This window comes from Lepisma saccharinum, chromosome 9 (assembly GCF_977018435.1).
Source record: "Lepisma saccharinum chromosome 9, izLepSacc3.1, whole genome shotgun sequence".
In the NCBI taxonomy this organism is placed as follows: Eukaryota; Metazoa; Arthropoda; class Insecta; order Zygentoma; family Lepismatidae; genus Lepisma; species Lepisma saccharinum.
Genome location: NC_139237.1, coordinates 92969363 through 92996640, shown reverse-complemented (window position 1 = coordinate 92996640; position 27278 = coordinate 92969363). Strand labels below are relative to the sequence as shown.

Genomic DNA, 27278 nt, shown 5'->3' with positions numbered 1-27278 from the left:
GAACATGCAAGTTTTCCAACATTTTACTCAAGAGTAAACTATAGAGTTATACGTACATGGAATAATTCCGACAGCCACATTACATCATTTATTTCCCATGATTTTTTCAACTTCTATCAAAACCATTTGCAAAGTGGCAGCGTTCTAACAGTAGATCGAGTGCGTATCTACCGTCACACGGGAGCCACATCTTTGTATTTGTCGCACAAGATATGTTTTGAATTACCAAGCTAAGTGCGCACTATCAGCATTTGTCGAACGAGTAATAATGGAGCTCTGTCGTTAGGGCATCTGACTACAATGTGAGAGTGTCTCGGGGTCTATCCCCTGCGGGGGAGAACCGGGATGTTTTTCCACCTATTCAAACTGCTCCGGCACCCACCCAGCATCATATGAAGCTGGTACCTTGAGGAAACTTTGAGGGATAAAGGTAGCCAGGAGTGTGGTGCTGATCACATCACTCCCACCTTCAGCCGTGATCAAGAAAGTGAGGGGCCCTAACTCCACACCAAAATTCCATTATCTAAAATCCTTTCCTTAAAATTAATAAAGGGGTATGGAAAAATGACGTTCCCAAAATATCTTTCAAGATATCAAACTCTCACGAAGAGGCGTAAGCCATGTGACTTACAATTTGAAACAGTAGTTTAAAAACACCATGAAGGTATAATTTCAGATATTTGCCAGAAAATGCGCTAAAATGAAAATGTGAATTTTGGGAAAAATAACACCGTATAGTAAAAAATAAAAAATAAGAAAATACACCAATTTGAAAAAAAAATAACAAAATATCAAGGTCCCTACCAATTAGGCATAAATAAAACAAGAATATCAGTTGTAATTTGTTGCATTAGTAACAGTGAGTCCTAACCTAATTTTCGGCATAATCACCACCGTTGTTCTGGCATATGTTGTAGCATGGCACTAAATTTTGTATGCCCATGGTATACGAGGAGTGACACAAAAAAAAAACGAGACTAAGTGTGTAACTTGAAAAAGTAGTGGGGTTGGCAACAACTGTTTTGGTGACGTCATCCCACACACTTCTTCTATCCATGCGGCCAGTTTTGACTCAACCGGTCATGCCAGTTGGGAGTACTGCGTCAGTGAGTGAACACGTGCAACTGCATTCTGCCGGAAAAATGTCTAATGTAAAAACCGAACAGCGAGTCAACATCAAGTTTCTTGTGAAACTGAAGAAATCAGCCACGGAAACATTTCAGATGTTAACCGAGGCTTATGAAGATGAAACTTTGTCTTGTGCATGTGTGTTGGAATGGCATAAGCGGTTTTCGGAGGAAAGGGACAGTGTGGAAGATGATGAACGTGCTGGGCGTCCAAGGTCAGCAATTACAGACCAAAACATTGCCAAAGTTCGTGATGTGATCCGGGGGGGACCGAAGATTGAATGTTCGTGTTGGCGAAGTTGGTAAACTTGGATAGGGAATCTGTTCGATGCATTTTAACTGAGGAATTACACATGAGAAAGATTTGTGCGAAGGTTGTTCCAAAAGTTCTGTCCGATGACCAAAAACAGTGCCGTAAAGACGTGTGTGTGGACATGTTAGAACGCATTGCAAACGAGCCAAATTTGTTGAAATCTGTTGTAACTTGTGATGAAACATGGATTTTTACCTATGACCCTGAAAGTAAGCGCGAGTCGATACAGTGGAAGTCTCCAGGATCCCCAAGACCAAAAAAAATCACGCATGTCAAAATCAAAATTCAAGGCAATGTTATTTGTCTTTTTCGACATTAAGGCAATTATAATGATTGAGTGGGTTCCCAATGGTCAGACTGTTAATCAACACTATTACATTGAAGTACTAACGAGACTTCGTGAAAAAATTAGGAAAAACAGGCCACAGTTGAGGAGGGATGGATGGCTGTTGCACCAGGACAATGCACCCGCTCACACGGCCCTATCTGTAAAGCAGTTTCTGACCAGCAAAAACATTACTGTGATGGGACATCCACCTTATTCACCTGATTTGGCCCCCTGCAACTTTTTTTTATTTCCTAAAGTTAAATCTTGCTTAAAGGGAACCTATTTTACCTCATTTCATGAGGTTCAGGCTGAAACGGAGAATCTCCTGAAGGGCCTTCCACAAACCTCGTTCCAGCATTGTTACCAGCAATGGTAGCACCGAATGCAGAAGTGTGTGAATGCTGAAGGTGACTACTTTTATTTTAAACTTACTGCATATGACAAAATTCCATAATCCTTCCTTAGCTTGTGAATTGTAATAATTTTCCAAATTCACTATTTTGCAGTTTGAATTCAAATCATAGAGAATAGAGAAATTCAATCAATTTAATAGAATATAATATTGGTACTTAGCAAGACCATACGTGTATCTGTATGAGTTTATTATTTCCATTTGCAAAAACATCGATTTAGTTTAGTTTGTAATTGTCAGGGAAAAATGTAGATTTTGTCCTGGAAAACCTGGAAAAGTCAGGGAATTTCATTTCTGCTTGTTTGTAGCCACCCTGTGGAACAGAATGGCTATGAGAAGCAGGATAGACTGGACATAAACAGAAGAAGGAAGAAAACGGGCAGGGAAGAATTGGAAGAGAAAGAAAAAGAGAGAAGGTTTGGAATAAGGAGTATGGGGAAGACCACAGAAAAGATATGCAAAGTGCTTAAGAAAGAGGGAATTAAAACTTACAGGAAGGGAGGGAGAAGCATCTTAGGAATAGCGAGGAATGCAAACAAGAAAAAGGAAAACAGAGAAGAGGAAGAGGAAGGGATTATCTACGAAGTGAAATGTAAAGAATGTCAGAGTGTGTACATAGGAGAAACGAAAAAGAGGCTGAAAGACAGGTTGAAACAACATAGGGATGATGTACGACTTAAGAGAGAAAGAAATGCAATATTTAAACACACGAGAGAAACAGGACATGACATAGAGTGGGATGAGGCTAAGCAGATAGGAAGGGAGAAGAGAATGCTAGTGAGAAAATGGAAGGAAGCCAAGGAAATAGAGAAGAAAGGTGAAGAAGACACAATGAACTGGAATGGGGGACTGAAGTTAAACAAAGAATGGAAGAAGATGTTAGAAAGAGTGGAAAGGACAAGAGAGAAAGAGGAGAGGAGAAGGAAGAAAAATGATGGGAAAAGAGCGTGAGATTAAAAGTCCAACCACATTCTATATGGAAGTAATTGTGTTTAGCCTTTTAGGTGAAAGTAAAGTTGGAAAGTGAAAGTCACCTGCTAGAAAGTTCCCAACAACTTTCTAAATAGTCTGGAGGGAGTAATGTTTGTGTGTATATATATAATGCCCTGTTTTTGTATCTTGTTACTTTTGTACTTGATACAGAGTCTGAAGAAGACCTTGCTAGAAGGTTGAAACGTTACGTTTAGTTTATGTTTTTAATAAAATAAATTACTGCCTTGGTCAGCATATTTAGTTTTTCATGAAAAACAGTGCAAATATCCATGGATGGACCAGCAGTTAACTAGAAATTTCTCACCTTTTTCAAGGAAAATATGGCTATTAATGAGCCAGAAAGTACAACATTGCTGGAAGTAGGAAGTTGCAGACTTATGTTCTTCATGGTGTTTCAAAGCATCTTTTCAGAGTTCTGGTATTAACATAGTGGTATTCTTAAGAGCAGTGTACAATTTATTTAAAAATGTTCCAGCTGAGAGAACAGATTTCACAAGAATTATATTTTTGGACATAAAGAATGGACACTTAAACATTTTTGGACATTTCTAAAGCTATGGCTTGACAAATTAATTATTTGAACAATATAGTGCATATGTATGTTGGGATCCAAAAGGGGGCCACTAATGTTTTGTCCAAGGGAACTGTTAGTTTCATAGCAACCAGATATTTTGGAGAAAGGATACAGTATTTCATTTGGATGAAATCAGTGAAGACAATCAAATATGTCAGCCTTATAATTTTGGCATAGTTAATACACGGAGGGGATATTTAAACTTGAAACATCCACAAAAATAATAAGAAAACACAACTGTGAACAAACTGTATTGAAGTACATTTAAAAGTGTGTGCGCAGCTACCGTATGTTGTATAGTAGGTAAAGGTAAAGTTCCCCTGTGCATGTAGCACCGTGCCGTGAAGGCACATTCAGGTGATACAGGGTATGGGGGTAGGGCCCGACATATTCTTTGTCCCGGCGACTTAGGAGGTGATGTGATCACAACCAAACTCTGGCTGATTTTACCCCCCAGGACCCATTGATTTGAGGCTGGGTGAGTTTCAAGCTGCTTTATGCAGGGACAAAACTAGAAATATCTGACCTTAGATCACCCACCCTACTTTCTTTTTTACACTTGTAATAAAAGTAATACCCCTGAGCAGTAGTATCCCTCTTCTTCTCTCTATTTTCTCTGTATTATCTATTGATTGATTGATTTGCTTTATTTTACTTCGCTTATTGTGCCACTTTTGGTTAATTTGCGAAGATGGGGATGAGTGATGATATGATGAAATTGATGAAAGAACACTCGCCAGGCCAGGATTCGAACCCGGGAGCCCTGCCGTCGTAGCACGATGTGCTTACCATTCCGCCACAGGGGCCGGCTCTCTGTATTATCATTGGGACAAACACAAACATCCACATCCAAACCAGGATTCGAACCCGGGACCTTTGGCATTGCAGCAATGCCGTGCTAACCACTCCACCACGGAGGTTCACTAAACCACCACAGCTATCGAGTATTACTATAGTATTGAAATGTGCAACCCTGAGAACTGATCATAGATCTATTAACTGTTACGCCATCCAGCAAGAGTAGAATCAAACTGTTGGTCACTTTTTTCAGAACATAGTATTTTAGATAATTTAATCATTTGTCCCGCACTGTGGCTATGATGTCATGCTTTGGGCTCCGGCTGTGTGACGTGTGCAGGTTTGAGTCTCCTTGGGGAAATGTAACAGATTTTCTCCTGAGATTTCTGCCTGTGTATGAGACTGGTGAACACTCATCATCATGATTAAATTGCGGAGCTATGAATGAGTAGCATAGTATTCGTCATGCTGACCCCGTAAGAGTAGGATCAGGTAGGAGTCCGGCCAGCAGTCGGTAGGTAGGCCTGGGCCCTAAATAGTCTGGCACGGGTTATGTGTTTTTTAAGTTTAATCATTTCAAGGTGTGAGACCTTGATTGTCAATTCTTAGCTATGTTAACAGAAAATATTAAATAGTTTTTTATTCAGTGAACTAAAACAATACAAATTGAATTTTCCAATATATTACTGTCAGGGAAAAATGTGTATCATTTTTAAAATATATGTATTTATTAACATAACCTGAAAAAACCCAATAAAACCCAGTTTTGCCCAGGTTTTATTGGGTTTTATCTGAAAAAAAAAACAACGAATAAACCCTCCCGTGTTGGTAGATCGCTGTTATTTTGATATATGTATGTATTAAATAAATGTATACCTACAATAAATGTATGCTTTAACAGTAATACTTAAAAGTATTTAAAAATAAGGCTATGCCTACAAAGGAGTTCTTTCTGTTCTGCAACAGAATTTCATTTTAGTTTTCAAGTTGACTAGAGATTATGCTTATATGCCAGCATCAGATGCCCTTAGACTACTTAGTGATATGTGGAAATATACAATTACAGTGGATCCTCGATTTCACATTTTTCAGGGGACCAAGTTGAAAACTTAAAATGAGGGAAAATGTAAAATCGAGGAACATTGCTATGTTTGACCATGAAGAATGAATGTATAATGTGTAACCAGGCAACATAAAATCAGGGTTCTACTGGTTATGTATTCCCTTCATTTCGTGCATTCTTATTTGGCTGCAAAGCTGAACCAGGGACTCAGATATTCAACGAGTTGCTCAGCTTCATAAAAACTGAGCTGTGTGGTTTATTTAGAAATTCCAATGAAAGTATTGTGAGGCTGGAATGATATTTGTTGCAGGTGTCCCATCACCCTCCAATGGTGGCACAGTACTGCGAGAGCAGAGAGTGGAGATGTTGGCAGGAGTTTACAATGGCCTCCAAATTTAGAGGAAAGTACTTGCAAGTTATACCTCTTGGGACTGCTCACCTAGATTTCAATAAATCAGGTATGTATAATATGAGTTTTGTTGTTTGGAGTTGGATACCAGCTTTTAAGGAACCACGAGTAATATCCGTAGGAGTAGTTGAATGGAAACGTGACAGTCTACAATAAAGCTCTGAGAGAATTAACTTCTTGACACTTGCCAAACTTTGAGTATATGTTTTTCAGTGACTATGCCCAAATAACTTACTTTGTGGGAAATGTAAAATGTGGAAAAATTCTGTAACTACTTGCTTCTATTTTTTCTTTCTTTCGGCATCAGTTAAGTGTACAATTTAGAAAAATGTAAAATCAGAATTTACTCTGGTTTAGATTGTTATTTATTTACATAATATGTAATAAGAATATTAAATAGCCGGATTCCGTGGCAGAGTGGTTAGCACATCGTACTACGACGCCAGGGGTCCCAGGTTCGAATCCTGGCCTGGGCATGGATGTTTGCGAGTGTCCCTTCATCGTATCATCACTCATCCTCATATTTGAAAATTAGCCAAAAGTGGCACAAAATGTGAAGTAATATATAGCAAATTAATCAATCAATCAAGAATATTAAAGTAACTTATTTAATTAGAAAACCCACCCCTTTAGCACAAATTATACCCTGCCGAATATCTGGATTATATTGGCTAGTATTGGTGGTTACATTCAAATTGATAAAACTGACATTCACCAACATGTTAGTTATTAGTATTATCCCAGCCTCAACAATTTGTCCTGATGTAATTGTGTGTGATAAACCAATTCTGATGCTCATGTATTGGTATCAGCCAATACTTTTCTGGATCTGCAAAAATGCCATACTATACTTTTGCATAGTCTAAATCTCTTGGAATTATAAAAAATAAAAATGCATATTTTTTTTAAATATTTTGGTAACTACATTGTAGAGAGAAATAGATTTTGTGATTAAGTAATTGTGATGATATTGAAGCAAAACTCTGGAAGATTGATATGGTATAGTTCCAATTAAAATCTATATTTTAAAATTTATAAATATTCTTCAAATATTTGTTTCGAAGTATCGGTGGTAATCGTTATGGGGTGAAAGTATTATTAGATCAGCCCTAATAAAGCAAGAATAAACAATTAATTCCATGCCAAGGGAAAAGGTTTGGATTATTTTAGAAAACTTTGGTTGGTTGATTTGATTTTCAGTCCACTTTATGCACAGTAAGGCTAATTGGGACTGGACCTACAGTTTAAAGTGGGATCCAAACCACTATGTGCCTCCACTTTAGAAATCTTTATTCAAGTAGCAACAACAGGGATAATCATGTGGTAAGAGTGTCTTGAACTTGGCTTGTGTAGAAAGATAAATTCACTGTATATATCCATATTCCATTAACCCCGCAAATGTTTAAAGCTTTGGTGCAATTTCAGTAAACCACTTTGAAAAGAATGAACATTTTCATGCCACACAGAAGAATTAAAAGTTGAAAACAAATCACAAACAAAAAATGAGTTTAAGCATGCATTCTGGGATTATTGATTTGTTACAATGTTTTATAGATTAAATACTGTGTTGAGATTCTGCATGTTATCACAATTTCACCCTTCCAAGTGCATACGAATCGTGGGGATTTCAGTAGAAGTAATTTTTTACGTATGTTGTCGTTATAATCCTGCATGAAGCATGTGTTTCCTGGTGATTCCTTGAACTTCTGTCTCTTTTAGGAAATCATTATACTTGGCGAAAAGTTACAACCACCGTCCATAACATTATTGTTGGTAAATTGTGGGTAGATCAACATGGCGATATGGACATTGTTAATCATAGAACAGGGGACAAATGTCACCTGAAGTATATTCCATACAGTTACTTCACAAGGGATGTCCAGAGAAAGGTAACTATTTAACAAAATCCTTAATTTTCCTTATTTTTTAGTTGGCATACTCAAGTATCCAGAATACACTGTTGATGACTTTGGGAACCATTGTTAGCATTCAGTGACAGTGGATTCAATGTAGTTGACTGTTTCACTTCTGCAACAACAAATGTCAGTGGGGGTTATTAAGATTAAATTGCTCAGTATCAGGCCTGATCCTGGAGAGAATGTGTTTAGAAACATGATTAAATTAAACTCCATGAGGGCCAGTGTCTGTCAAGTGGTCTTTCAATCAGGTGATGTTGACGTATGGTCAGCACATCTAGTCTCATTGTCCCTGTTTTCCGGCTTTCAAGAGCAGCTACGTCTGTTCAAGTAGCTCTTCAATTGTCCTTACGATACTTGGACCATGCCGAAATGTTTGGTGTTCCCACCAAAGCGAACCTGGGACTGAACATACTGAAGGCTACGTGGGAGCCCTTAGAAACATGATAGAAAAAATAAAGTAGCTTGAAAATTAAACATAAAATTCAAATGAAGTGATCTTGTACCTATTTGACATTTCAACTCATACAGCTGGGGACACCATCAGAGACTAAAGAAAAAGTAGTTTGGAGAATAAATATCGGATAAAGAATAAATGTGGAAATAATGAAAAATAATTTCTGAAATACAAAATTTTACTTCACGATGGATGAGGTAAACGTGGTTTAAGTACTCTGCTCCAGACCCTGTACTCTTAGTAAATAAAGGCAGTGCGCCTTCAAAATTAATCCGAAAACACTATCCAATTGTGCAACGTGGAACACGAATCTTCACGTATGTAAAATTTTACTTAGTGCCAGACCACACTTTGACAACTTAAACCTGCAAATGCCATAGTTTAATAAACATGCAACTTGGATTGAATTTCAGACTAGCTCAGAGAACAAACCAATCTTCAAAATACGGTAATGTTAACAAAACATTGGACAATTTTTAATTCCGACCCCCAATGATCTGCTGGCAGACTGTTCGTCTCAAGGTTTGAGACATTTCCTGATGTAGATTAGTAGTAGATGTTTGGTTACTGTGTAAACTTGCTTGTTGAGCATTTCCCAGATGATGATCACTAAGCCAGCTGTTTGCAAACCATTGACAAGGAGTGTAGTAGTTTGGTGGGGATAGTGGTTATATTTGTGTAAGTGTAAGGAAACTGAGTTGAAAGAAAATTTTTGATGTATTTATTTAGATAAAATTTGCTTGTGAGAAAGCAACTCTTTGTAAATGAGAGAAACCTGCATTTGTAAAACTGCCTTGGAGCTCTCTATGATACTGTATATCATTCCATAAGAAATTAAGATTCTATTGTGTAGTGTATTACAGTAGTGACTTATAAGTTTACTAAAAACTTTTCAAAGCTCTTTCAGTATCTTGAATTTTGAACAAGTGCTGGCAATCACTTTGCGTAATTGTCAAAACTTGCTGAGAAGAAGAAGAAGAAAAAGAGAGAATGAGAAGATACTCATCAATAATGAGTTAATATATGTTTTATGTTTAGGAGTAAAATTTTAACATGTTCCACAGTGTGAGCCAGTCAAATATTAATCTGAAGCAATCTGAAATTAAATATAGTTATATGAATGTTATTTGTCACTTAGATATATATATTTTTTTAATTGAAGTTACATACCATAGCTACTTATTCACAATATTTACCAATTTTCTCGTCATGATGATGTTCAATTGATGATGCAGTATGACTTGCATTTAGTGGCATGAACAGAAAACTAATTTTTAGCTGAAATACCTTGCAGGATTCCAGAAATATATACCTTATTGATGCCTTAAAAAAAATGTAACCATATTTAATGTAGATGGTTTTGAAACAGTGACATGAAAATTAAAAAAAGAAGTGATTATTCTTTATATTTTCCTAACAAAATTTGACTTATTTTCAAAATGTTGAAATTCATTTTTTTTTTTTAGGTAAAAGGCTGTGTTATGGATAAGGATGGCAACGTGAAGTGGGTTGTTACTGGGACGTGGGACAATAAAATAGAAATAGCAGAAGTTATAAGTTCCCAGGGAAGCATAGAGAACCCAGTATTCAAAACAGGACCTTACAGATTGGTCTGGAAGAGAAGAATGCCAGAGTAAGTTCATTTCCCTGCAAGTAACGAAATCTTGTTTTATGTGCATAACTCCACATCCATATTCTATTCCTGTTACTAAAACTTCCATATGGAACGTCCGTAATGTGTTTGCTCATTGTCAGTTTCAACGGTTAATATGCGACATAACAACAGCTTTTGGTTTTGTTCCAGCTCTGACTCAGAGAAGTACTACAACTTCACGGAAATGGCTTGCCAGCTGAACGAGCCGGAGGAAGGGGTCGCTCCGACCGACACCAGAAAAAGGCCAGACCAGCGGCTGATGGAAGAAGGGCGGTGGGACGAGGCCAACCAAGAGAAGGTCCGCTTGGAGGAGAAGCAGAGAGCCGCTCGCAGGAAAAGGGAAGCTGAAGCTGAAAAGGCTGCTGCAGAAGGTAAATTTTCTGGATTTTGAGTACTCTCAAGTGGTTTCACTTATTTTGATATTGTAATTTGGACCAGAACCAGTAGGTGTGAAGTAGAAGAAATATCATATCTGAAGGGCTCAGTTGTAAAACATGGTAAGTGACATTTTGGTTATTTTTGAGTTACAAAGTAAAATGTGCCATCCTTCAATTTTTGAGTGAAATTGCCAGATCATACAATTTGGGTTGGACTCGGTGAATCCTTCTGAAATTGGTAAACATTACACGAAAACAATTTATCTACATTATAGCTTCTAATAACCTTTTTTCTTAACGAACTCAGAAATGACCAAAATGTTACTTACCATGTTTTACACCCGAGCCCTTCATTTGTATTCATATGCAATTCAATCACAAATTCATTATTCAAAGACAAGATATGTCTTATGCATTGTACTGAAAATTCTATATACAGCAGAACCCCAATTTGACATTTATGGATTTTGCAGCTTTCCGCATTATACATCCAATCTTGGTAGTCCCAACATAGCAAAATGTTATAAAATTTTCCTCAATTTTACACTTTCCCGCATTTTAATTTTTTTTTCACTTTGGTCCCCTGAAAAATGTAAAATTGAGGTTCCACTGTATAATATGTGTGCTAAGATGATAAAAATTCCAATATCAGGAACTATCTCTGTACTTCTCATGATACTTTCCGATACTGATACCACTGGTATCAGCTAAGGCCTAGTCATCTTGAAGATGGAGCACTAGATTCAAGGATCAACTAAATTTCCCCTTTATCTCTACCATTTTCTTTCTAATTTATCATTAATAATAACCCGTGGCGCAACAGCCCGGCCTCATTCCCACCTGGCAAGGTGGGAGATGTTCCAACCAGTTACAGGGTGATATGTGGTCAGCATGACAAACTGCCAGTTGCTGTAGGTTTCCATGACTGGGTTAAGCTACTTATTCGTAGCTTCCCAATTTCCTTACGATGGTGGGTTGCCACCAGTCCCATACACAGACCGAAATCTCAATAGAAAAGTTGTTACCATTCCCTCAGGAGACTCGAACCTGTACGTATCCTGTAGCTGGAGCCCGTAGCCACTGCAATTTATCATTCCCACACTTTTATTTTGAACAACATAGTCCGTTTGTTCGGTAGTGTGAAAAGTAAAACTAACTTCCTTTTTGCACATTTTTACTTTGTATTTCATTTGTCATTATTTTCAATCACTTCATGTACTGAATTTCAGGACGACCGTACCCACCGTATGAACCAGTGTGGTTCAAGAAGCAGAAGGAACAATGGACAGGAAACGTATTCCACATGTACCAAGGGAAATATTGGGAGTGTAAAGACGAACAGGACTGGAGTGTGTGCCCAGATATTTTTTAATTCAAGTAATCTCATAGGTAAAACGTAATCTTGGAGAGGTGAGATACAGTGATCTTTGCTAATGGGTCTAAGTTGCAGTACAGGTCTTTCATTATAACAAGGACTTTTTTTTTTCATCTATTAAGAAATAGTTTGCACTTAAACCCATGCAAGAATATTTTATTGTTTTAACAGATCCTTTTTTTTTCTGGTCTAGCCAGCCTTACTGCTGATATATTTTTAGTGAAAATTTTCTGCAGAATAATTTTTAGTACGATACATTGTGTTGTATTATATTTTTTTTGTTTGTTTTTTCAAACAAAGTGATTGTACTATAAGACTGGAGTGTGAATATGATGTAAAAAGAATAATAATATTGCATGTTTTTTATTTATGAAACTGTATATTATTGTAATTATTATTGAAGATTGTATATTACACACGTAGCACTTACTTCCTTCGCTGCTAAATACAAACTCTTAACCTTTAATTCGTCATACATGAAATATATACTTTTCATCATTATTTCAAGTTTAGTGAAGAACAAATTATGCCACAGTTGCCGAAGTTCGATCGACCACATTAGAGTAAAAAGTTACAAACTGAAGGAACATACGTGCTTTCATTTGTTCACACAAAGGAACTTTGCCTTGTTTTGCATAATCTGAGTTCTTAGTGTTGGTTGCTTTGCTGTAAGGATTTTTTTTTTGTTCAGGACGAAAGACAATCAAGAATTTGAGAAATTTATTGTTCACACCTTTGTCCTATATAACTGCTAGTCGAAGGGAAGCATGCTAGTACACTTTGATATACTACTACACTGTACTGATCTATATACATATTATATATATATATATAAATACATATATAAACATCTATATATACTTATTTTTTGTTAGTAGTGTCATTGCATATATTCTCTGTAAGACAAGAACTCAACGTTAAGTACTTGCCCAATTTTTCTACACACTATAACCATTCAAGAAGTGGTATTTTTATACAGCAAGATATGTAGTGGTTGACTGCTGCAGATTTTGTGTAGTTTCTACACAAATTCTATTTCAAATATTAAGTTTTGTGTTAGGAAACAGTAAGTGCTGAGCTAGAAAATCCATGAGTTCATAGGTCATGCTCCATGTATGCTCTAGTTTCACCATTTTCATTCCGCTATATATATATATAATCATTGAAAATTCTTTTAAATCAGTATAAATATGCAGTGTGTATACCTTGTATATATTTATGGTCGGTCTTGTAATTATTTGTTATGAACCTTGGTGAGAGAAACAGAAGGTGGGTTTGATGTAAACTTTGTTGTGGCCTCTGTGAGACCATATAAAGAGTATCAGGGCTAATAAAGAATTTCTTAAAACTACCATGGCATTTCTTACTTTAATGTAGCAAGTACAGTAACACTTTTTCTACTTTTCCCAGGGCACGATTCCATTTACACTTATTTCCAGTTCTCTACTTTTTAGGAGTTTAATGCGCATTATAAAATTATGAGTGCAATGCATGTACACTTGACTAGGTTCACTATCACTCGCTTGCCCCAGCTGCCAGCCAAAGAACACAGTCTTCCCTGCTTCTGAGGAAACTCGATCTTTCACCTACAGCAGGATAGGTGAGGAGTGGGGAAGGGAGGGGGAGGGGGTTGCTCAGTTTAATGGCCAGCGAGGAAGAAGCAGTAGCTTCTTCATTCAGTGATGCATTATGGTTCTAAACTTAGGATAATTTTATTTTATTATCAGTACAATATAAAAAAATAAAATCTTTTATAAAATACATAAAAGTACTTACGTTGGTGAGTACAGAGGATTTCCGTGAAATTACATTTCGGGATGTAACTACTCCCTTCATCAGGTAGATGAGCTATGCCAATTTAATTATACCATTGGTTGCGTCCAACAAGACATGGATAAAAGGTTAAAATGTGATATAAGGCAGCTGAACATGTGTAGGTGCCTTATTCCTGCCATTACATTAGAATCCTGATGCAAAAATCCATAAAAACAGTCTAAAACAAATTTTCTAAAACACGTTAAAAACACTTTTCCAGTAGTGACTCGGTGAACGCAGTACAGCTGTCTAAGGAGGCCTCTCATGGAATGCCGAAAGTTGTGCGGTGCATTTCCCTCTTACTCCTCTTCCCACCCCCTACTTCCTTTGGGTAACGTCAATTGTAGCTCGAAATCTATTATTTCGCGAGACTCGTTAATCACAGCCGGGGTGACCTGGAAGCTGATTTTTTCTCATGTTGTATCCCACCTTTTGAACATTTTAATCCATTTTTCATCAATGTTCCCATCCTCTGTTTATATCCCTCCCTTTACAGATATACGCTGCTTCGTATACATTCCAACTTAATGGTTTATGATCAATTCTCATTATTTCTCGCTTCGGAATTTCATGTTCTTCCTCTATCACGTAATCTGATAGTCTTGGGGTTTCTTCTTCTTTTATGTCTTTGTCATGCTCCCCCCACGTAATTTTCATGCTCCGGCCGGTTTGACCTATATATTCTTTATTACATGAACATGTTATATTATAAACCCCTTTTTCATTTTCCGTTTTATTCTCCTTTTCTTTCCCAGCCTGTGAAATGTTTCTCTACCTTTCGTGGTGCCCTCATTCTGCATTTAATGCCAAATTCTTTAGCTACTCTTTCTATCTTTTCCGAAATTTCTTTGAAATACGGAGTGCTGATATATTTGTATTTCTTATTCTTCGCGTTAATTTCGTTTTCTTGCATCTTTTTTCCTTTATCACTGTTCATTTCTTCCCTCCTCCCTTATCCTTTTTACATATATTGTGCGCTTTCCTGCATATTTTATTCAGATGTTCCTCTTTGTATCCATTCTTTCTTCCCATCCTATAGATCCATTCTTCTTCTTTTTCTCTCTCGTTTCTTTGACTGCATAATCATATTCCCCAGATAAAAAAGTTAAGAAAGATGTTGTGGTTTGTTCTTTTGGCATGTTCTGACTTGCTATGAATGTATAAATCTCCGGCAAGGGTTTCATGGAAATCCCCAGTTTTAATTTTTGTTCCGGTTCTGATGATTTTTAAATCTAAGAAGCCCATTATATCTTTTGTCATCTCTTTTGTGAATTTAATATCAACTAATTTCAGAAGATAAGCTTTACCCTATAACCAGAACGTCATCGACGTATCTCCCGAAATATTTATTGTTTCCTACCATTTGTTCTAAGGCAGTTTTTTCTATAAAATGCATGAATATCCCCGAAATAGGGTTGCCCATGGCTAAACCCTCTTTCTGTATGTATACTTCTTCGTTGAAACTGAAATAGTTATACCTAGTACATAGGTCAAACCTGTGTGTTTGCTCTTTCTCACATTTTGTCAAATCATTGTTGTGATTAACCTAATACAAACAGCAGAAGAGTGACCTTAAATAAGCAAAACAATTAAAAATGCTGCATCTACCAGAAATCCAGGTAAAATTCAAATTCCATTGTCTAATCATGACGACAAATTTCCCACTCAACCAGCAGCATCAAAGTCATTTTTGAAATTTCCCATCCTTTCGAAAACAGCTGTCATAATCCAAATTCTGGAAAATTACATCTGTTTATAGAGTTCCTACTAGTGCATTCAAGTGAATCTTTTGTTAGTTTGTATTTTCTGTTGTCTAGATATCTGTGATAGAAAATAGACACTCCCATGCCACAAAAGTTTTGCAAACCTTTTTGTCAGAAATTTGTTGTAAATTAGTATATGATTGCAATTATAGTCTCGAGCACAGCAATGCCTTATTCAATAACAAAGATCTTTCTCTCCTTGTTGCTGAAAATATTATTTCTCAAGAATTATATTTGCAAAAGCGAATTGGTTCAGTAGAGGTTGCTGGTACCACAGTTGAATAAATGGTGATGGATTAGATGAACGGGCAATCCACAAACGCACATGGATTACACAAAACAAACTTCTATGGAGGATTATACTGGCTGTGATTCGAGGCGCCAAAGCCTTGTTAGCCTACAAAGATGCTTCCCAGAGTTTTCTACGTGGACCAAAAGTTGACAGTTCAGTTCTTCAGCAAAGATCACCCACCTTTCCAATCATTATCTGCATCTGCATCATCAGTGTCAATAACAGTGTCTCTTCCAATTCGAGTTCCACCATATTTTCGGACATTCTTATGTCAAGCATTCTCTGTCCATCTGTGCGACCATATATTTTCACTCGAATATTTATAAACCTGTCCATTTCCAAAACATCCCTTGCGTGTGAACTTCAGAATTAAGTTCCAAAGAAAACAATTTACCTACATTGATTTCAACCCTAGGGATGTTTCTGCCCACTTTAACAAAAGGGTAAAATATATAACGTTGTAAACTTGCGAGGTCACACACCCTCCTTGTCCATTGTAGATAGTGCAAGCTCCTGATTGGTCAAGGGAGCATAATAGTGTTTCCAGAAGTGGAGTCCTGTGACAAACCGTCGAAGTTGAAACAGTGAAGAAGTAAGGAGGTAAAGTGGTGGCTCACGAGAAGTTATTTTTGTACGTGTATGTGTGCAGTGCTGATTGTTGCAGCTTGAGTGCATGAACGGGCAAGTGCTAAAACACAATCTGGTATAATTAATTTGGTGACGCCAAGTCCAACGTTAAGGTACCTGCAGAACAAATAGACAGTGATCAAACTTGCAGAAATGAACTGAACCGGAGAGACCAAGGAACCCACCAGTGCTTTTAGCTGTTAAACAGCGGGTGACTGGAGGACTTCAATAATTTCATGCATCCCCCTCCCCTCCATTTCTCTTCAGGCGTAAGTGACACCAAGACCACTTCGAAAGACTGGGCCCCAAGGATGAACTCAGAATGCACTTGTGTATTTTTTTTTCTTCTGTAATGTGCATCATTGGCAGACAAGGTAATGTGCCAAACAGTAGTGTAGTACGCATACTGCATGCACTTATGTAACTGGCTAAATATTTTAATTCTTCAGTTCTAATTTTGATTATGACAGTGTATCTAAATTTATAAACACTTTGTTTATAGTGCTTTATTCATATATCAGTTTTTGTTCCATGTATCAGATAGCCAAACTAATATGAATGAAAATTATGAAGATAATCAGTGTGTGTGCATCTCAATTTACCTGCTCATATTAAATTTCACTTACACACTTTGTGTTACAAGGAGCTGTATTTTTTTTTTTTGGATATGTATAGCTAGTTGTGAAGAAAAGTAAATACTGTAAATTCATTTTTTTTTGTTTTGTTGCCCAACTGGTTTCCGGAGGCAATGTGCCTCCAAGATGTGTTGGCTCCCTAGTTCTACCGGTAGGCAGTCATTGCAGTTCAGACATTAGAAAATAAAATTATAGATATTAGACTTTTTTTAAAAAAATCGGTACGACTTTTTTCAAAAAATCTACAATTATGATGATTTTGCTAAAAAGTGACTATGTATCTAAACAACAAGGTGAGGTCTATAATAAACTAAATATACATATTGTTAAAACCTTTATTTATTTGCTGGAAGCGCAGATTGCTCATTGGTTTGGATCCCAGTTTAAACTCTAGGTCCAGACCTGATAATCCTATCTGTGCATAAAGTGTACTTAAAACAACAATTCAAACTATTTATTTGGGAATAACCTTTGATTCTACAGGGTGAGTCAAAAGTCCCTGATCCCCCCACCCTTATAAAGTGAAAGGGAGTGTAGATTGCCATAATTGGTCATGGTAGTAATATGTTAGACCTAGAGGGAAACTTTTTGGTTCATGTCATGACAACGTCTGCCATCTGGGATCCAACTTCATTTCTGTAAATGGGAAGGGGGCATGTGGGGTATGGTTTTGGGCTAGAATTTCACCAGGAATTCAGGGGTGAAATCAGATTTATGAAAACTTTAATAATAAGGAAGTTATGTGCATATGAAAGTTACTCAATGTGTTCAATGTACTGTCCTTCTTGTGCTATGCACATGTGAAACGGTTCTCCTGTGCTCGGTGGACACGGAGTGATATCTCAGGTGTGATTTGTACACAGGCATCCAGTATCCGTTGCTCCAAGTGACCCACATCCCGAATCTTTTCGGCATACATGATTGACTTCACATGACCCTAGAGGTAAAAATCTTGTGGGGTCAAATATGTTGAACGGGGAGGCCATTCCACTGGCCCACGTCGACCAATCCATCAACCAGGGAACTGGAGGTCCAGATAGTGACTAACCTGTCACCCATAATGAAGGGGTGTCCCATCCTGCTGAAAATATGAGGGGAAGCTGCCATCCTCCATCAAAACTGATGGTAAAATGTGTTCTTGTAACAACTGCAAGTAGCCCTCTGCATTTAAATTGTCATAATGAAATGGGCCAATGATACGTGTCCCCCAAATCACAGCCCACCATAACCTTCCCAGCACCAACCATATTGCTTGGATCTCTCTGCAACGGGTTCTTGGAGGACTAATACCAGGCCCGTTGCACCGGCGGCAAAAAGCCGAACAAGGTAAATTTCAGAATTCGTTTGTCTGTGCATGAACGAAGTCGCCACCAGTCGGCGCGATCATCGATGCTAAATCCTAAATTTCTCATTGAAAATGTAGTTTAAGTCTCTATTAATCAATAATAATCAATTGTACGTGATTTTATATTTTATTAATCGTCTTTCGCTTCTTAAACATGTATAATAAAAATCGTATTTTGTAGTCACTGTTTATTTATACATGACGTGACGAAACATCGTTCCATCATGGACGTCACATACGAGTGTGATGTTGATTGATAAATCGACGAACTTGAAATCAAAAGCTTCAAGAATTTCTCGAAATAAAAAAAAGGACAACTAAAATGTGCTATACTGTATGTCGTTCTAATCCAAGAAGGGGAATCCAGAGCTGATCTTTATAAAGGAAATCTTGAAAGGTTAGTTAGTTATGAATTGTGCTCACTCTTATGTGGGACATGTGTATTTACAGTGTAAAAATGATTTTGTTTATGGGAAAAAGTTGTCAAAGAGAATAATTCGGTTTTAGTATTGTTTCATTTAAGTAGAATGACACATGGGATCATATCATATGTTGATTATTAGTGTACATGTGAACGGGTAATGGTGCAGATTGTGTAATGTATTGATATTTACAAGTTTCACAGGAGAACGAAGGCATCGTAAATACTGGAAATCACCATTGAAATGATTTGAAAGTTCAGAAAAACAATTTGTCCGTGTTAAAGATGCAGAAAATTGTAATGTGTGAGTACTAATGATGTATTGAAACGTATGTTGTTCGATTACTCCAGTTCCTAATCGCTGCTTCCGATTTTTTGTTTCCACGTTGAAAACATTATAAACTTTAACACATCATGGAAAGTTTCTAAATACTTAGGCGATGAAACCTACCAATATTTAGACGATGAAACCTATCACACTTAAAACATACGGATTGTTACAACATAATCACATAGGAGCATAATTATAATGCTAAAATCCCTCAAACCTACACCTAGCATAAACATATGCATTAGAGTGATGGAAATACAGTTATCTACATAAAAGTTCATCAATGTGTACTTATATACCTACATGAACAGAATTCGATTCAGCTTTAGTTCAAACGTACAGTTCCCTTATTTCCTTCAGATTCATGTTGCATCTTACTATATTTAACTCTTTGGTGTAGAACCCAAGTTACATTAGCCCCGCTGCAGACACCAAATGTACTACTTGGCACCAAATCGACGAAGTACACGAGTTGGTGTTGCACCGTATAACTAACTAGACGGTTTAGTGCAAGGAGAATGAAAAAGTGCAGCGAACTAGACGGGGTTATTGTAAGTCAAAGTTGTTTCTTTTTTGGCACCAGTTAGGTTAGGTAGTAAGGTTCAGTGGGACATAACTGTTGAGTAGGTTCGGAAATTTAGTTCAATGTCCCTCTTCTACAATAACAGTAATTTTTGTATTTGCATTGTCCTACACTTTATGGTTCCAAGCAAAGAATGTAACTTACAATGAGAAATAATGTAAAAATTGACTAAATATGAAGAAATTGAACATATTACATTAAATAAAATATTTACAAGCAGGTAACATTTCCCCCCAATATAATGGACCTTCTTTCATTTTATACATGGCTATTTTTGTATGGTCTCAATTCAACAGAAACTAACAATGATCCAGTAAATGGATGTTCCTTTAAGTATATTTTCTTTGTGATGGCAAGCTTTTTCCTCAGATCACAAATGACTATGCACCATGGAAAATATCTCTTTTGAATGACAAAAAAATGGAAAATATGTAAATCTTGTTGCATTATGTTATATTATTACATGTTTCTAAAATAATTTATTTTCTCTTACAGCTCTGATATGCATGGAAAGAAATGTATGATGCATTCCCAGATGTAGAACCAAGTAAGTACATTGCAATGTGGATTGTGAATGTCGTCAATGCTGTCTTCACTTTGCTCACTTGCTTCACCAACATTTGCCCCCGTGGCATGCCGCTAGCATATACTGTTTTCTTCTAAATTCTCAAGAGAGGTACTAGTGATATGATCTAAATCATTCAATCTTACAATTTTGGACGTTATTTCAATGCTTTTCGTGTGTGAAAAATTTCGTAGGAAATTTAAATGGGACGCTGGAAGTTACTTTTAGATTATTTAAAATATGATTTTAAAATTTTACTGTTCTGTTTAAAGTCTTATATTTTTATAAAGAAGTCTGGAGGACTTCAATGCATTGTCATATGTTAAGCAAAGAATATTAATTGCCAATGTTTCAATAAATACATGTACCTGTATAACAATGTGTTTGTTTATTATCCCTTTCATTTGTTATTAGCAATAATATATTTTGTTTTACTTTTCTACGGAATCATTAATAACTCATAAAGTGTAGTGCATTTACTGTGAAATTGTTATTTTCTTCGGGAATGTTTCTGAGAATTCCACGAGAAATAGAACATGTCACCATAGTGAGTTAGTTGTTAATGGTTTATTTGATGGACTTTCATTGACAGTATTACGGTAGCATTGAATACAGTGGAAATTAATTGATCTAGGATTTTTAAGACTTATTTCAGTCTTTTATTCTAGATTCCATGTATATTTAATGTTAACAATATAATTTACATAATGGCACTGAACTAGTTTCCATGTTGTATTTTCCAAAATATTATTTCATCTACAGAACACTGAATGTAAGTTATGATAGAAATTAACTGTAGTGTAAAATATTTACTTTTATGTACAGCATAACATAACCCATGGTTCTACAGCATCGTTTCTCAACCTATAGGGTTCTGAGGGGACATTTGGTGGGTCGGGAAGTTGGGCTCGAAACTTTGTTTACTGGGTCTTAAAAACCCATTACATTAAATTACTTAGATATATTGTTTTAACAATTTAAATTCAGGCCGTGTTGTTGTAAAAGAGGACTTCGATGTTAGCAAATATGTGATTATAAACTGGGTGCACACCCCTACAAAGTAATTCCGCTGGTGCCCATCTTATGGGTCCCATGAAGTGTAATATTACTCAAGGTGGTCCCCGACTGAAAAAGGTTGAGATCCACTGCTCTACAGCACTGGAAGGACCTTGGCCTATCTCCTGACTGCCAGTCTGTCTCCCACAACCCTATCTAGAGGTGTGGAGATCTTCAACAGCAATGGGATGATGTGGGGTCAGCACATCGAACCCTCAGCTGTTATAGGAGATTTCCCAGACTGGGTTTCGCTACTCACTTGCAGGTCCCCAATTTTCTCAGGATGGTGGGTTGTCACCAGTCCTATACACAGGCTGAAAACCCAGAGACTGAACCCAGGTGGACTCAAGCCCGTAAGAAAAAAACTGTGCGATGAATGTCCTGTTAATATATTACATCACATTTTAAGTTTGGAAAACAAGTACTGGCTATATGTATATATCTTTTATTCCAGTATATTTCATACCTACGTACAAGCCCCCAGCCGATTTGTAATGGTTTCGTTAGATGAATAACGCTAATGTTCCATTAGTAGTTCTTAATAATACGTTTTATGTTTTATTCTTATTTCCTGAGACAAAACCTTCCAATCCTGTATTTTGTTTCCTTGGCATTTTCAGCATCAAATGGGTACTTCACTGACATCAATTGCAGAGAAAGTGGATGCATTTGTCTTTCGTTTTATGAGTCCATAGACACATGAATGGAATTTTCTACGTTGGTAAATCACAAATGTCTACATCTTGCGATTGAATATGGTACACAAGGGAGAAAATTACAGCCGATCCCCCTATAATACTAGACATTCAGTGACGGCACCAGAAACAGTTGCTGATATTAAGTGTGCTGTATCCTGCAGTTTGCCGCCCACGTTAAACTGTGCAGCAATTGTTATGAAGAGAAAGAGATAATTTGGGAAATATTGCAAGATGGCTCGAGCGCCCTTTAGAACACCTTGGGTAGCGCAATGATCCGCTCACCCCACCCTTCCATTCCTGCTTTTATTTTCTGCTAATAATTCGGATATATCTCGTAAGGTCGTATTATTTATTTTATTTAAGTGCATAAAAATGTTCTACAAGGATAAATACCATTGTTCAGTTAATGCAGGGGTCCTGGGTTCGAATCCCTGTTAGAGCTTTCTTTGTCATCAATGTTTCATAGCATCGTCGCGATTAGCATAAAATAGAAAAAATGAGACGCTAAATAAACAACGACGAGGGAGGGGTAAAACGCATTGACCTACGAACAAAGTAATCGCCGTAGAGTTTACACAAGATAAAATTGCGATTTGCCCAAAATGTCAGAAAAGCAACGCATAATAGGGAGAATACGAAATAAAAATACTTATTGCCACGGATAATACACGGACCATTTTTCATGCACAACGAAATGATTTACGTGCTGGAATTTCAGAAACTTGAAATTATATTCCTATGTTGTGCTTCTGGGCTACTAATACGGTATATCTCGTAACTTAGATGTAGAAATCATTCAAACGTAACATGCATTAACTGAACAACGGTATTTATCCTTGTAGAACATTTTTATGCACTTAAATGAAATAAATAATACGACCTTACGAGATATATCCGAATTATTAGCAGAAAATAAAAGCAGGAATGGAAGGGTGGGGTTAGCGGATCATTGCGCTGAGACGCATTCAACTGTCACTGCCAAGAGTAAGACGTGATTGGCGGAGAGGTTGCTATGACAACGCTTTAAGTTTCGAAGGCACCGTAGGGTGGCTCCACATGCCATTTTTGGTATACGCACAGATTACAAAGGAGAGATAGGAAGTAAGCGATCTTGTTAATCTGTGCTAATACTGCATGTTCGGTTTATTCACTTCCCCATTCACATAAAAAAATTGCTTCATCAGAATGCAGAATATGCAGTGCAAAGTGTGGATCCTAGCAAATTTGCTCCACAACCCATTCACAAAACTGCATTCTCCTATCCGGGTTGTCCTCAGAGAGATGGTGCTGCAGCTGCAGCTTGTACGGGTGCCACTTAACCACCTTTAACACCCTGCAAATGGAACTCTGGCTGACACCGCATTGCACAGACATATGACATGTGCTGCACTACGGAGACTTGGCAAGCGATGCTAGCACTGCCATAACTGTTCCTTTGACAGTGGCAGTTCTGGGCCTACCAGATCGTGGCCTGTCCTGGACTGCACCACTCTCTTCGAACCTAGTCAGCAATTGGGACACTGTAACGTGTGACACTGGGTTCAGTTCCTTGAAATCATGAGCTACAGCACAGGCACTTCTGCCCTCCCCCCACAGCTTGATGATCTGGAACGGTTCGGCCTTGGTCGATGGCATGGTTCAGCATCCTGCAAATGATACGTAATTATCAGTTTCATATGCCCATAACTTCCTTATCATTAAAGTTTTCATAAATCTGACTTCACCACTGAATTCCTGGTGAAATTCTAGCCCAAAACCATACCCCACATAATCCCCTTCCCATTTAAAGAAATGAAGTTTTCTCTAAGATGGCGGACGTTGTCATGACATGCACCAAAAGTTTCCCCCTAGGCCTAACATATAACTACCATGACCAATTGCTGCAATCCACACTCCCCTTCATTCTATAAGGGGTGGACAGGGACTTTTGACACCCTGTAGATTTACATGGTACCATTCACATGAAGCAAGACATTATCTCCCAAAACACTACTTCAGTTTGAAGTTACGTTCCAGAAACCAGTCGTACTTATAATTATCTGTCCTTTATGATAACGCAAATTACTGTGACTAAAATTTAATCCCCGTCCCGACTTTTGGGGATCCCGCACACCCCTAATGCAATCCCACAATTATAATAAATATAAGAAAACAAATAAAGCAAAGAAATATATCTTGCACGGCCCGAAAGCTAGCGTAAATAGTAAGGCAAACTTCAAGTTCAATTTCCATTAAAAAATGACAATCGACTTCATATCTTCCACCATTCTAACTCGTTTCTTTGCTTCAGTGCTAATTGTTCTCACGTTTAGTATTTTTTAGGAACAATTAAGCGCTATTTTATAAAGTTTTCGGTACTACTTTACTATACCTGAGACACCTGGGAATCATTTCTTTCGCACTTTTTTACATTGCTAACGTACTATTCTGCATTCCAGAACACTTATTTAGGTGAAATAATTGAATTTGTTAGGAAAGTAATGTATATTTCTTACATTTACGAGTACTTACTGTTCTTGTTTCTTTCCACACACAACATGGCGATAGCTTACCGTTGATCGTTCCTTGAGCCAGAAAAACTATTGACGTTAGCCCAAAAATTCACGATAGCCCCACAAACCATCACGGGGACGAGGTATGCCTACTAGGTTAGGTTAGGCCTGTTAGGTTTGGTTCCATTAGCACTCCTTTCGTTCAATTTAGCATATACGGACAATACGAGAGCGTATTGTGCTCTCATGCAGGAAGCAAATGGCGGCAGCAGCAATAGCGCGTCGGAAATAGATTTTCGTACAAAACCACATGCATTCGCATTAAAATGAATCAAAATTACATTCCCGAACATCAACAACGCTACAGAAAATGATTTGCGTAAGTACTTTCTCCTGTAAATTTGAAGAAATCTGTCTCAGGTATAGTAAAGTGTTACCAAGTTTTCATTTTTTAATAGATTTAATTATACGCCATTTACTAAATGGAGAATTTTTTGTTATTTTAAAATTTGCGAGTTGTGATAGCTGAATTTTTCATACACTTCAAACGAACAGTGAAATAAGAGATTGACATTCTGTCATTCTCTGCATTCTGTAATCTGTGCATTGTGCCATTCTGTAATCTGTGCATTCTGCGTTCTGCTATTGAAGAGGAATGATGTTGGTGTTAGTAGTTGACTGAATATGAAAGTGAGAGAGATAAGTTTAAAACCGCGTGCTTAGTAATTAGTGCTTCAGTGAATTTATGTAGAACTATCTAAGATGAGTGTTGTGAGTAATTCGTCACATAAGAAAAACGGCAATGTAGCGAACGTTGGAGTACGACAAACCAAATCCCGGAAAGATCAAGCGATCCTAGACTCGGGTAAGGAATAATATTATATGTATGTCTGTTTTATGGTTCATCTAAGTTGAAGAAATGTTTTTGTTTGCTCGAGTGCAATAAAATGTTTGCACAATTACTTTAGTTATCTTCACTGTCGTGAAGGAAATCATTATTTTTACCATGTTATGTCTCATGGATAGTGTGAGTGATTTAACTCACAAAACATTGGCAATTTTTGAAATTCAATAGGATCATTCCACGAGAAATCACTCAATTGAAAGACAAAAAGTTGCTTCAAAGCCGTGGATTTGCTTCATATTTTTATTACTGGTAGATACGTGGTTCAATATGACAAATAGGCTATGTAATATTAGATTTGTCCAACAAATATTTTGAAAGTTACGAATTTTTGAAAATTTGAAGATTTTCTGAAATTGGGTGGACAACGAATGTACCATGTGACACAAAACATGTCATATCTCGGAAACTGGAGTATTTTGATAATTTAGGTATTGTTGGAGAGGAGGACAGTCCTAACAGAAAGTAGAAAAATCTGTAAATGTTCTGTGCATTTTTGCACCATCTAATGAAAATGGCTGAATTTTAAGGCCAAAGTTTAGAATTTTTTTTGGTAGGGAAGTAATATAATACGAGGGTTGCTATTTATGTATCCGGAATAACAAACAAAAAAAATATATATGTATAATTGAAAATGTTTTGTTTTTGTTTTTCAAAATATTCTCCATGATGATCGATGCACTTTTGCATACGTTTGAACCAATTCTCATAGCACTTTGTCCATTTCGATTGAGGTATCTCAAAAACATGTATCTTGAACGCATCAATCACTTCTTCTGGCGTCGAAAATCGTTGACCACGTAGCTTATTCTTCACATACGGGAACAAAAAGAAATCATTGGGTACTAAATCAGGGCTATACTGTGAATAACCCATCAATTCAATGTTTTCACCGGTCAAATACTGAGTTGTTTAGTCTGATGTGTGAGAGAGGAGGAGAGTTAGTGTGTATGTGTATTAAAAAAATAACTGATTTTCGGAACCTTCTTCAGAAATGCCTCCTGCTTTTCATCTTTCTCTGCTTGTCTCTTTTGGTATTGTGACCCACTGAGTGTTGCTCTTTGATCACTCATAATGAGTGTAATTACGTTTTAAACTTACCCCAACAAACACACGTTGGAAACTGACACACACGAGACGCAACACACCACCTACTTCTTGAAAAATATTCTCTAGCAACAGTAGAATAGTACAATCCAAAACTCCTTTAATAATGCTTGCGCCGACAGTTTAATTCTCAACAATTCAACGCGAATCACATGCTTTTGATATGCGGCCAATGACGGCAGTAACGAGGAACGGTGTTCCTGGAACGCACCCAAGCCGGTTGTCTTTCAAAAGCAAGCAGCAGGTTTCACGTTCTTGCCGCAATCGCCGATCCGGCTCAGCACAATACTTTACATTTGAAACAACGACGTCGTTAATTAAAACAACAAATTAGTAAACTAATTCCGAGTCCTGCTAGCCTTTCTCTCTTAAGAAATATTCTTCGTTAACTTATATTTACAATACAACTACATTAAGTCATTCCATTCATGTGTCTGGAGAAAAAAAGAGGCTATCCGAGAATTAGGTATTCTCCTACCCTAGTGCCTTTCTAGGCCCGGGCCTATGAGGCCTATTGGGAAATCCGGACCTTGATGAGTGTATGTGTTAGCCTATGTACGAGTATAATATCAGAAATGGACCAGTGCTGCGCATCATTTATATTTCTTTAGGATAGAAACAGCAAGTCTAGTATTACTTTCCAGATCTGTAAATATTTAAAAATTTTCTCGTTTGCTACAATCTGTGACAGTTCTGGAAAGTAATTTATGAAACCTGCTTGATGTGCTTTATCAAAAATCTTGTACTCTTCTTATCCAAGCTTTCTCCCACAAAAAAATCTTGTTTTATGCAAAACAATCTGTTAAACTAGAAATTTTCAGAGAAAGTTTTTCTACCAGGACTCGAAC

At 37.1% G+C, this 27278-nt stretch overlaps 2 protein-coding genes across 3 annotated transcripts in view; both read left to right on the top strand.

Moving 5' to 3' along the window:
• Osbp (oxysterol binding protein) overlaps positions 1-12396 on the top strand; it is a 48046-nt gene extending 35650 nt beyond the window's left edge. For both annotated transcript variants that reach the window (XM_083128638.1, XM_083128639.1), the window contains 5 exons: positions 5919-6066; positions 7737-7906; positions 9857-10023; positions 10195-10415; positions 11651-12396. In XM_083128638.1, coding sequence (XP_082984764.1) covers positions 5919-6066; positions 7737-7906; positions 9857-10023; positions 10195-10415; positions 11651-11793 — 849 coding nt within the window. In that variant the 3' untranslated portion in view covers positions 11794-12396. The remainder of the gene's footprint in view (positions 1-5918; positions 6067-7736; positions 7907-9856; positions 10024-10194; positions 10416-11650) is intronic.
• Positions 12397-25071: 12675 nt separating this feature from the next.
• unc-119 (unc-119 lipid binding chaperone) overlaps positions 25072-27278 on the top strand; it is a 58688-nt gene continuing 56481 nt past the window's right edge. The window contains exon 1 of the mRNA XM_083128636.1: positions 25072-25284. Coding sequence (XP_082984762.1) covers positions 25182-25284 — 103 coding nt within the window. The 5' untranslated portion in view covers positions 25072-25181. The remainder of the gene's footprint in view (positions 25285-27278) is intronic.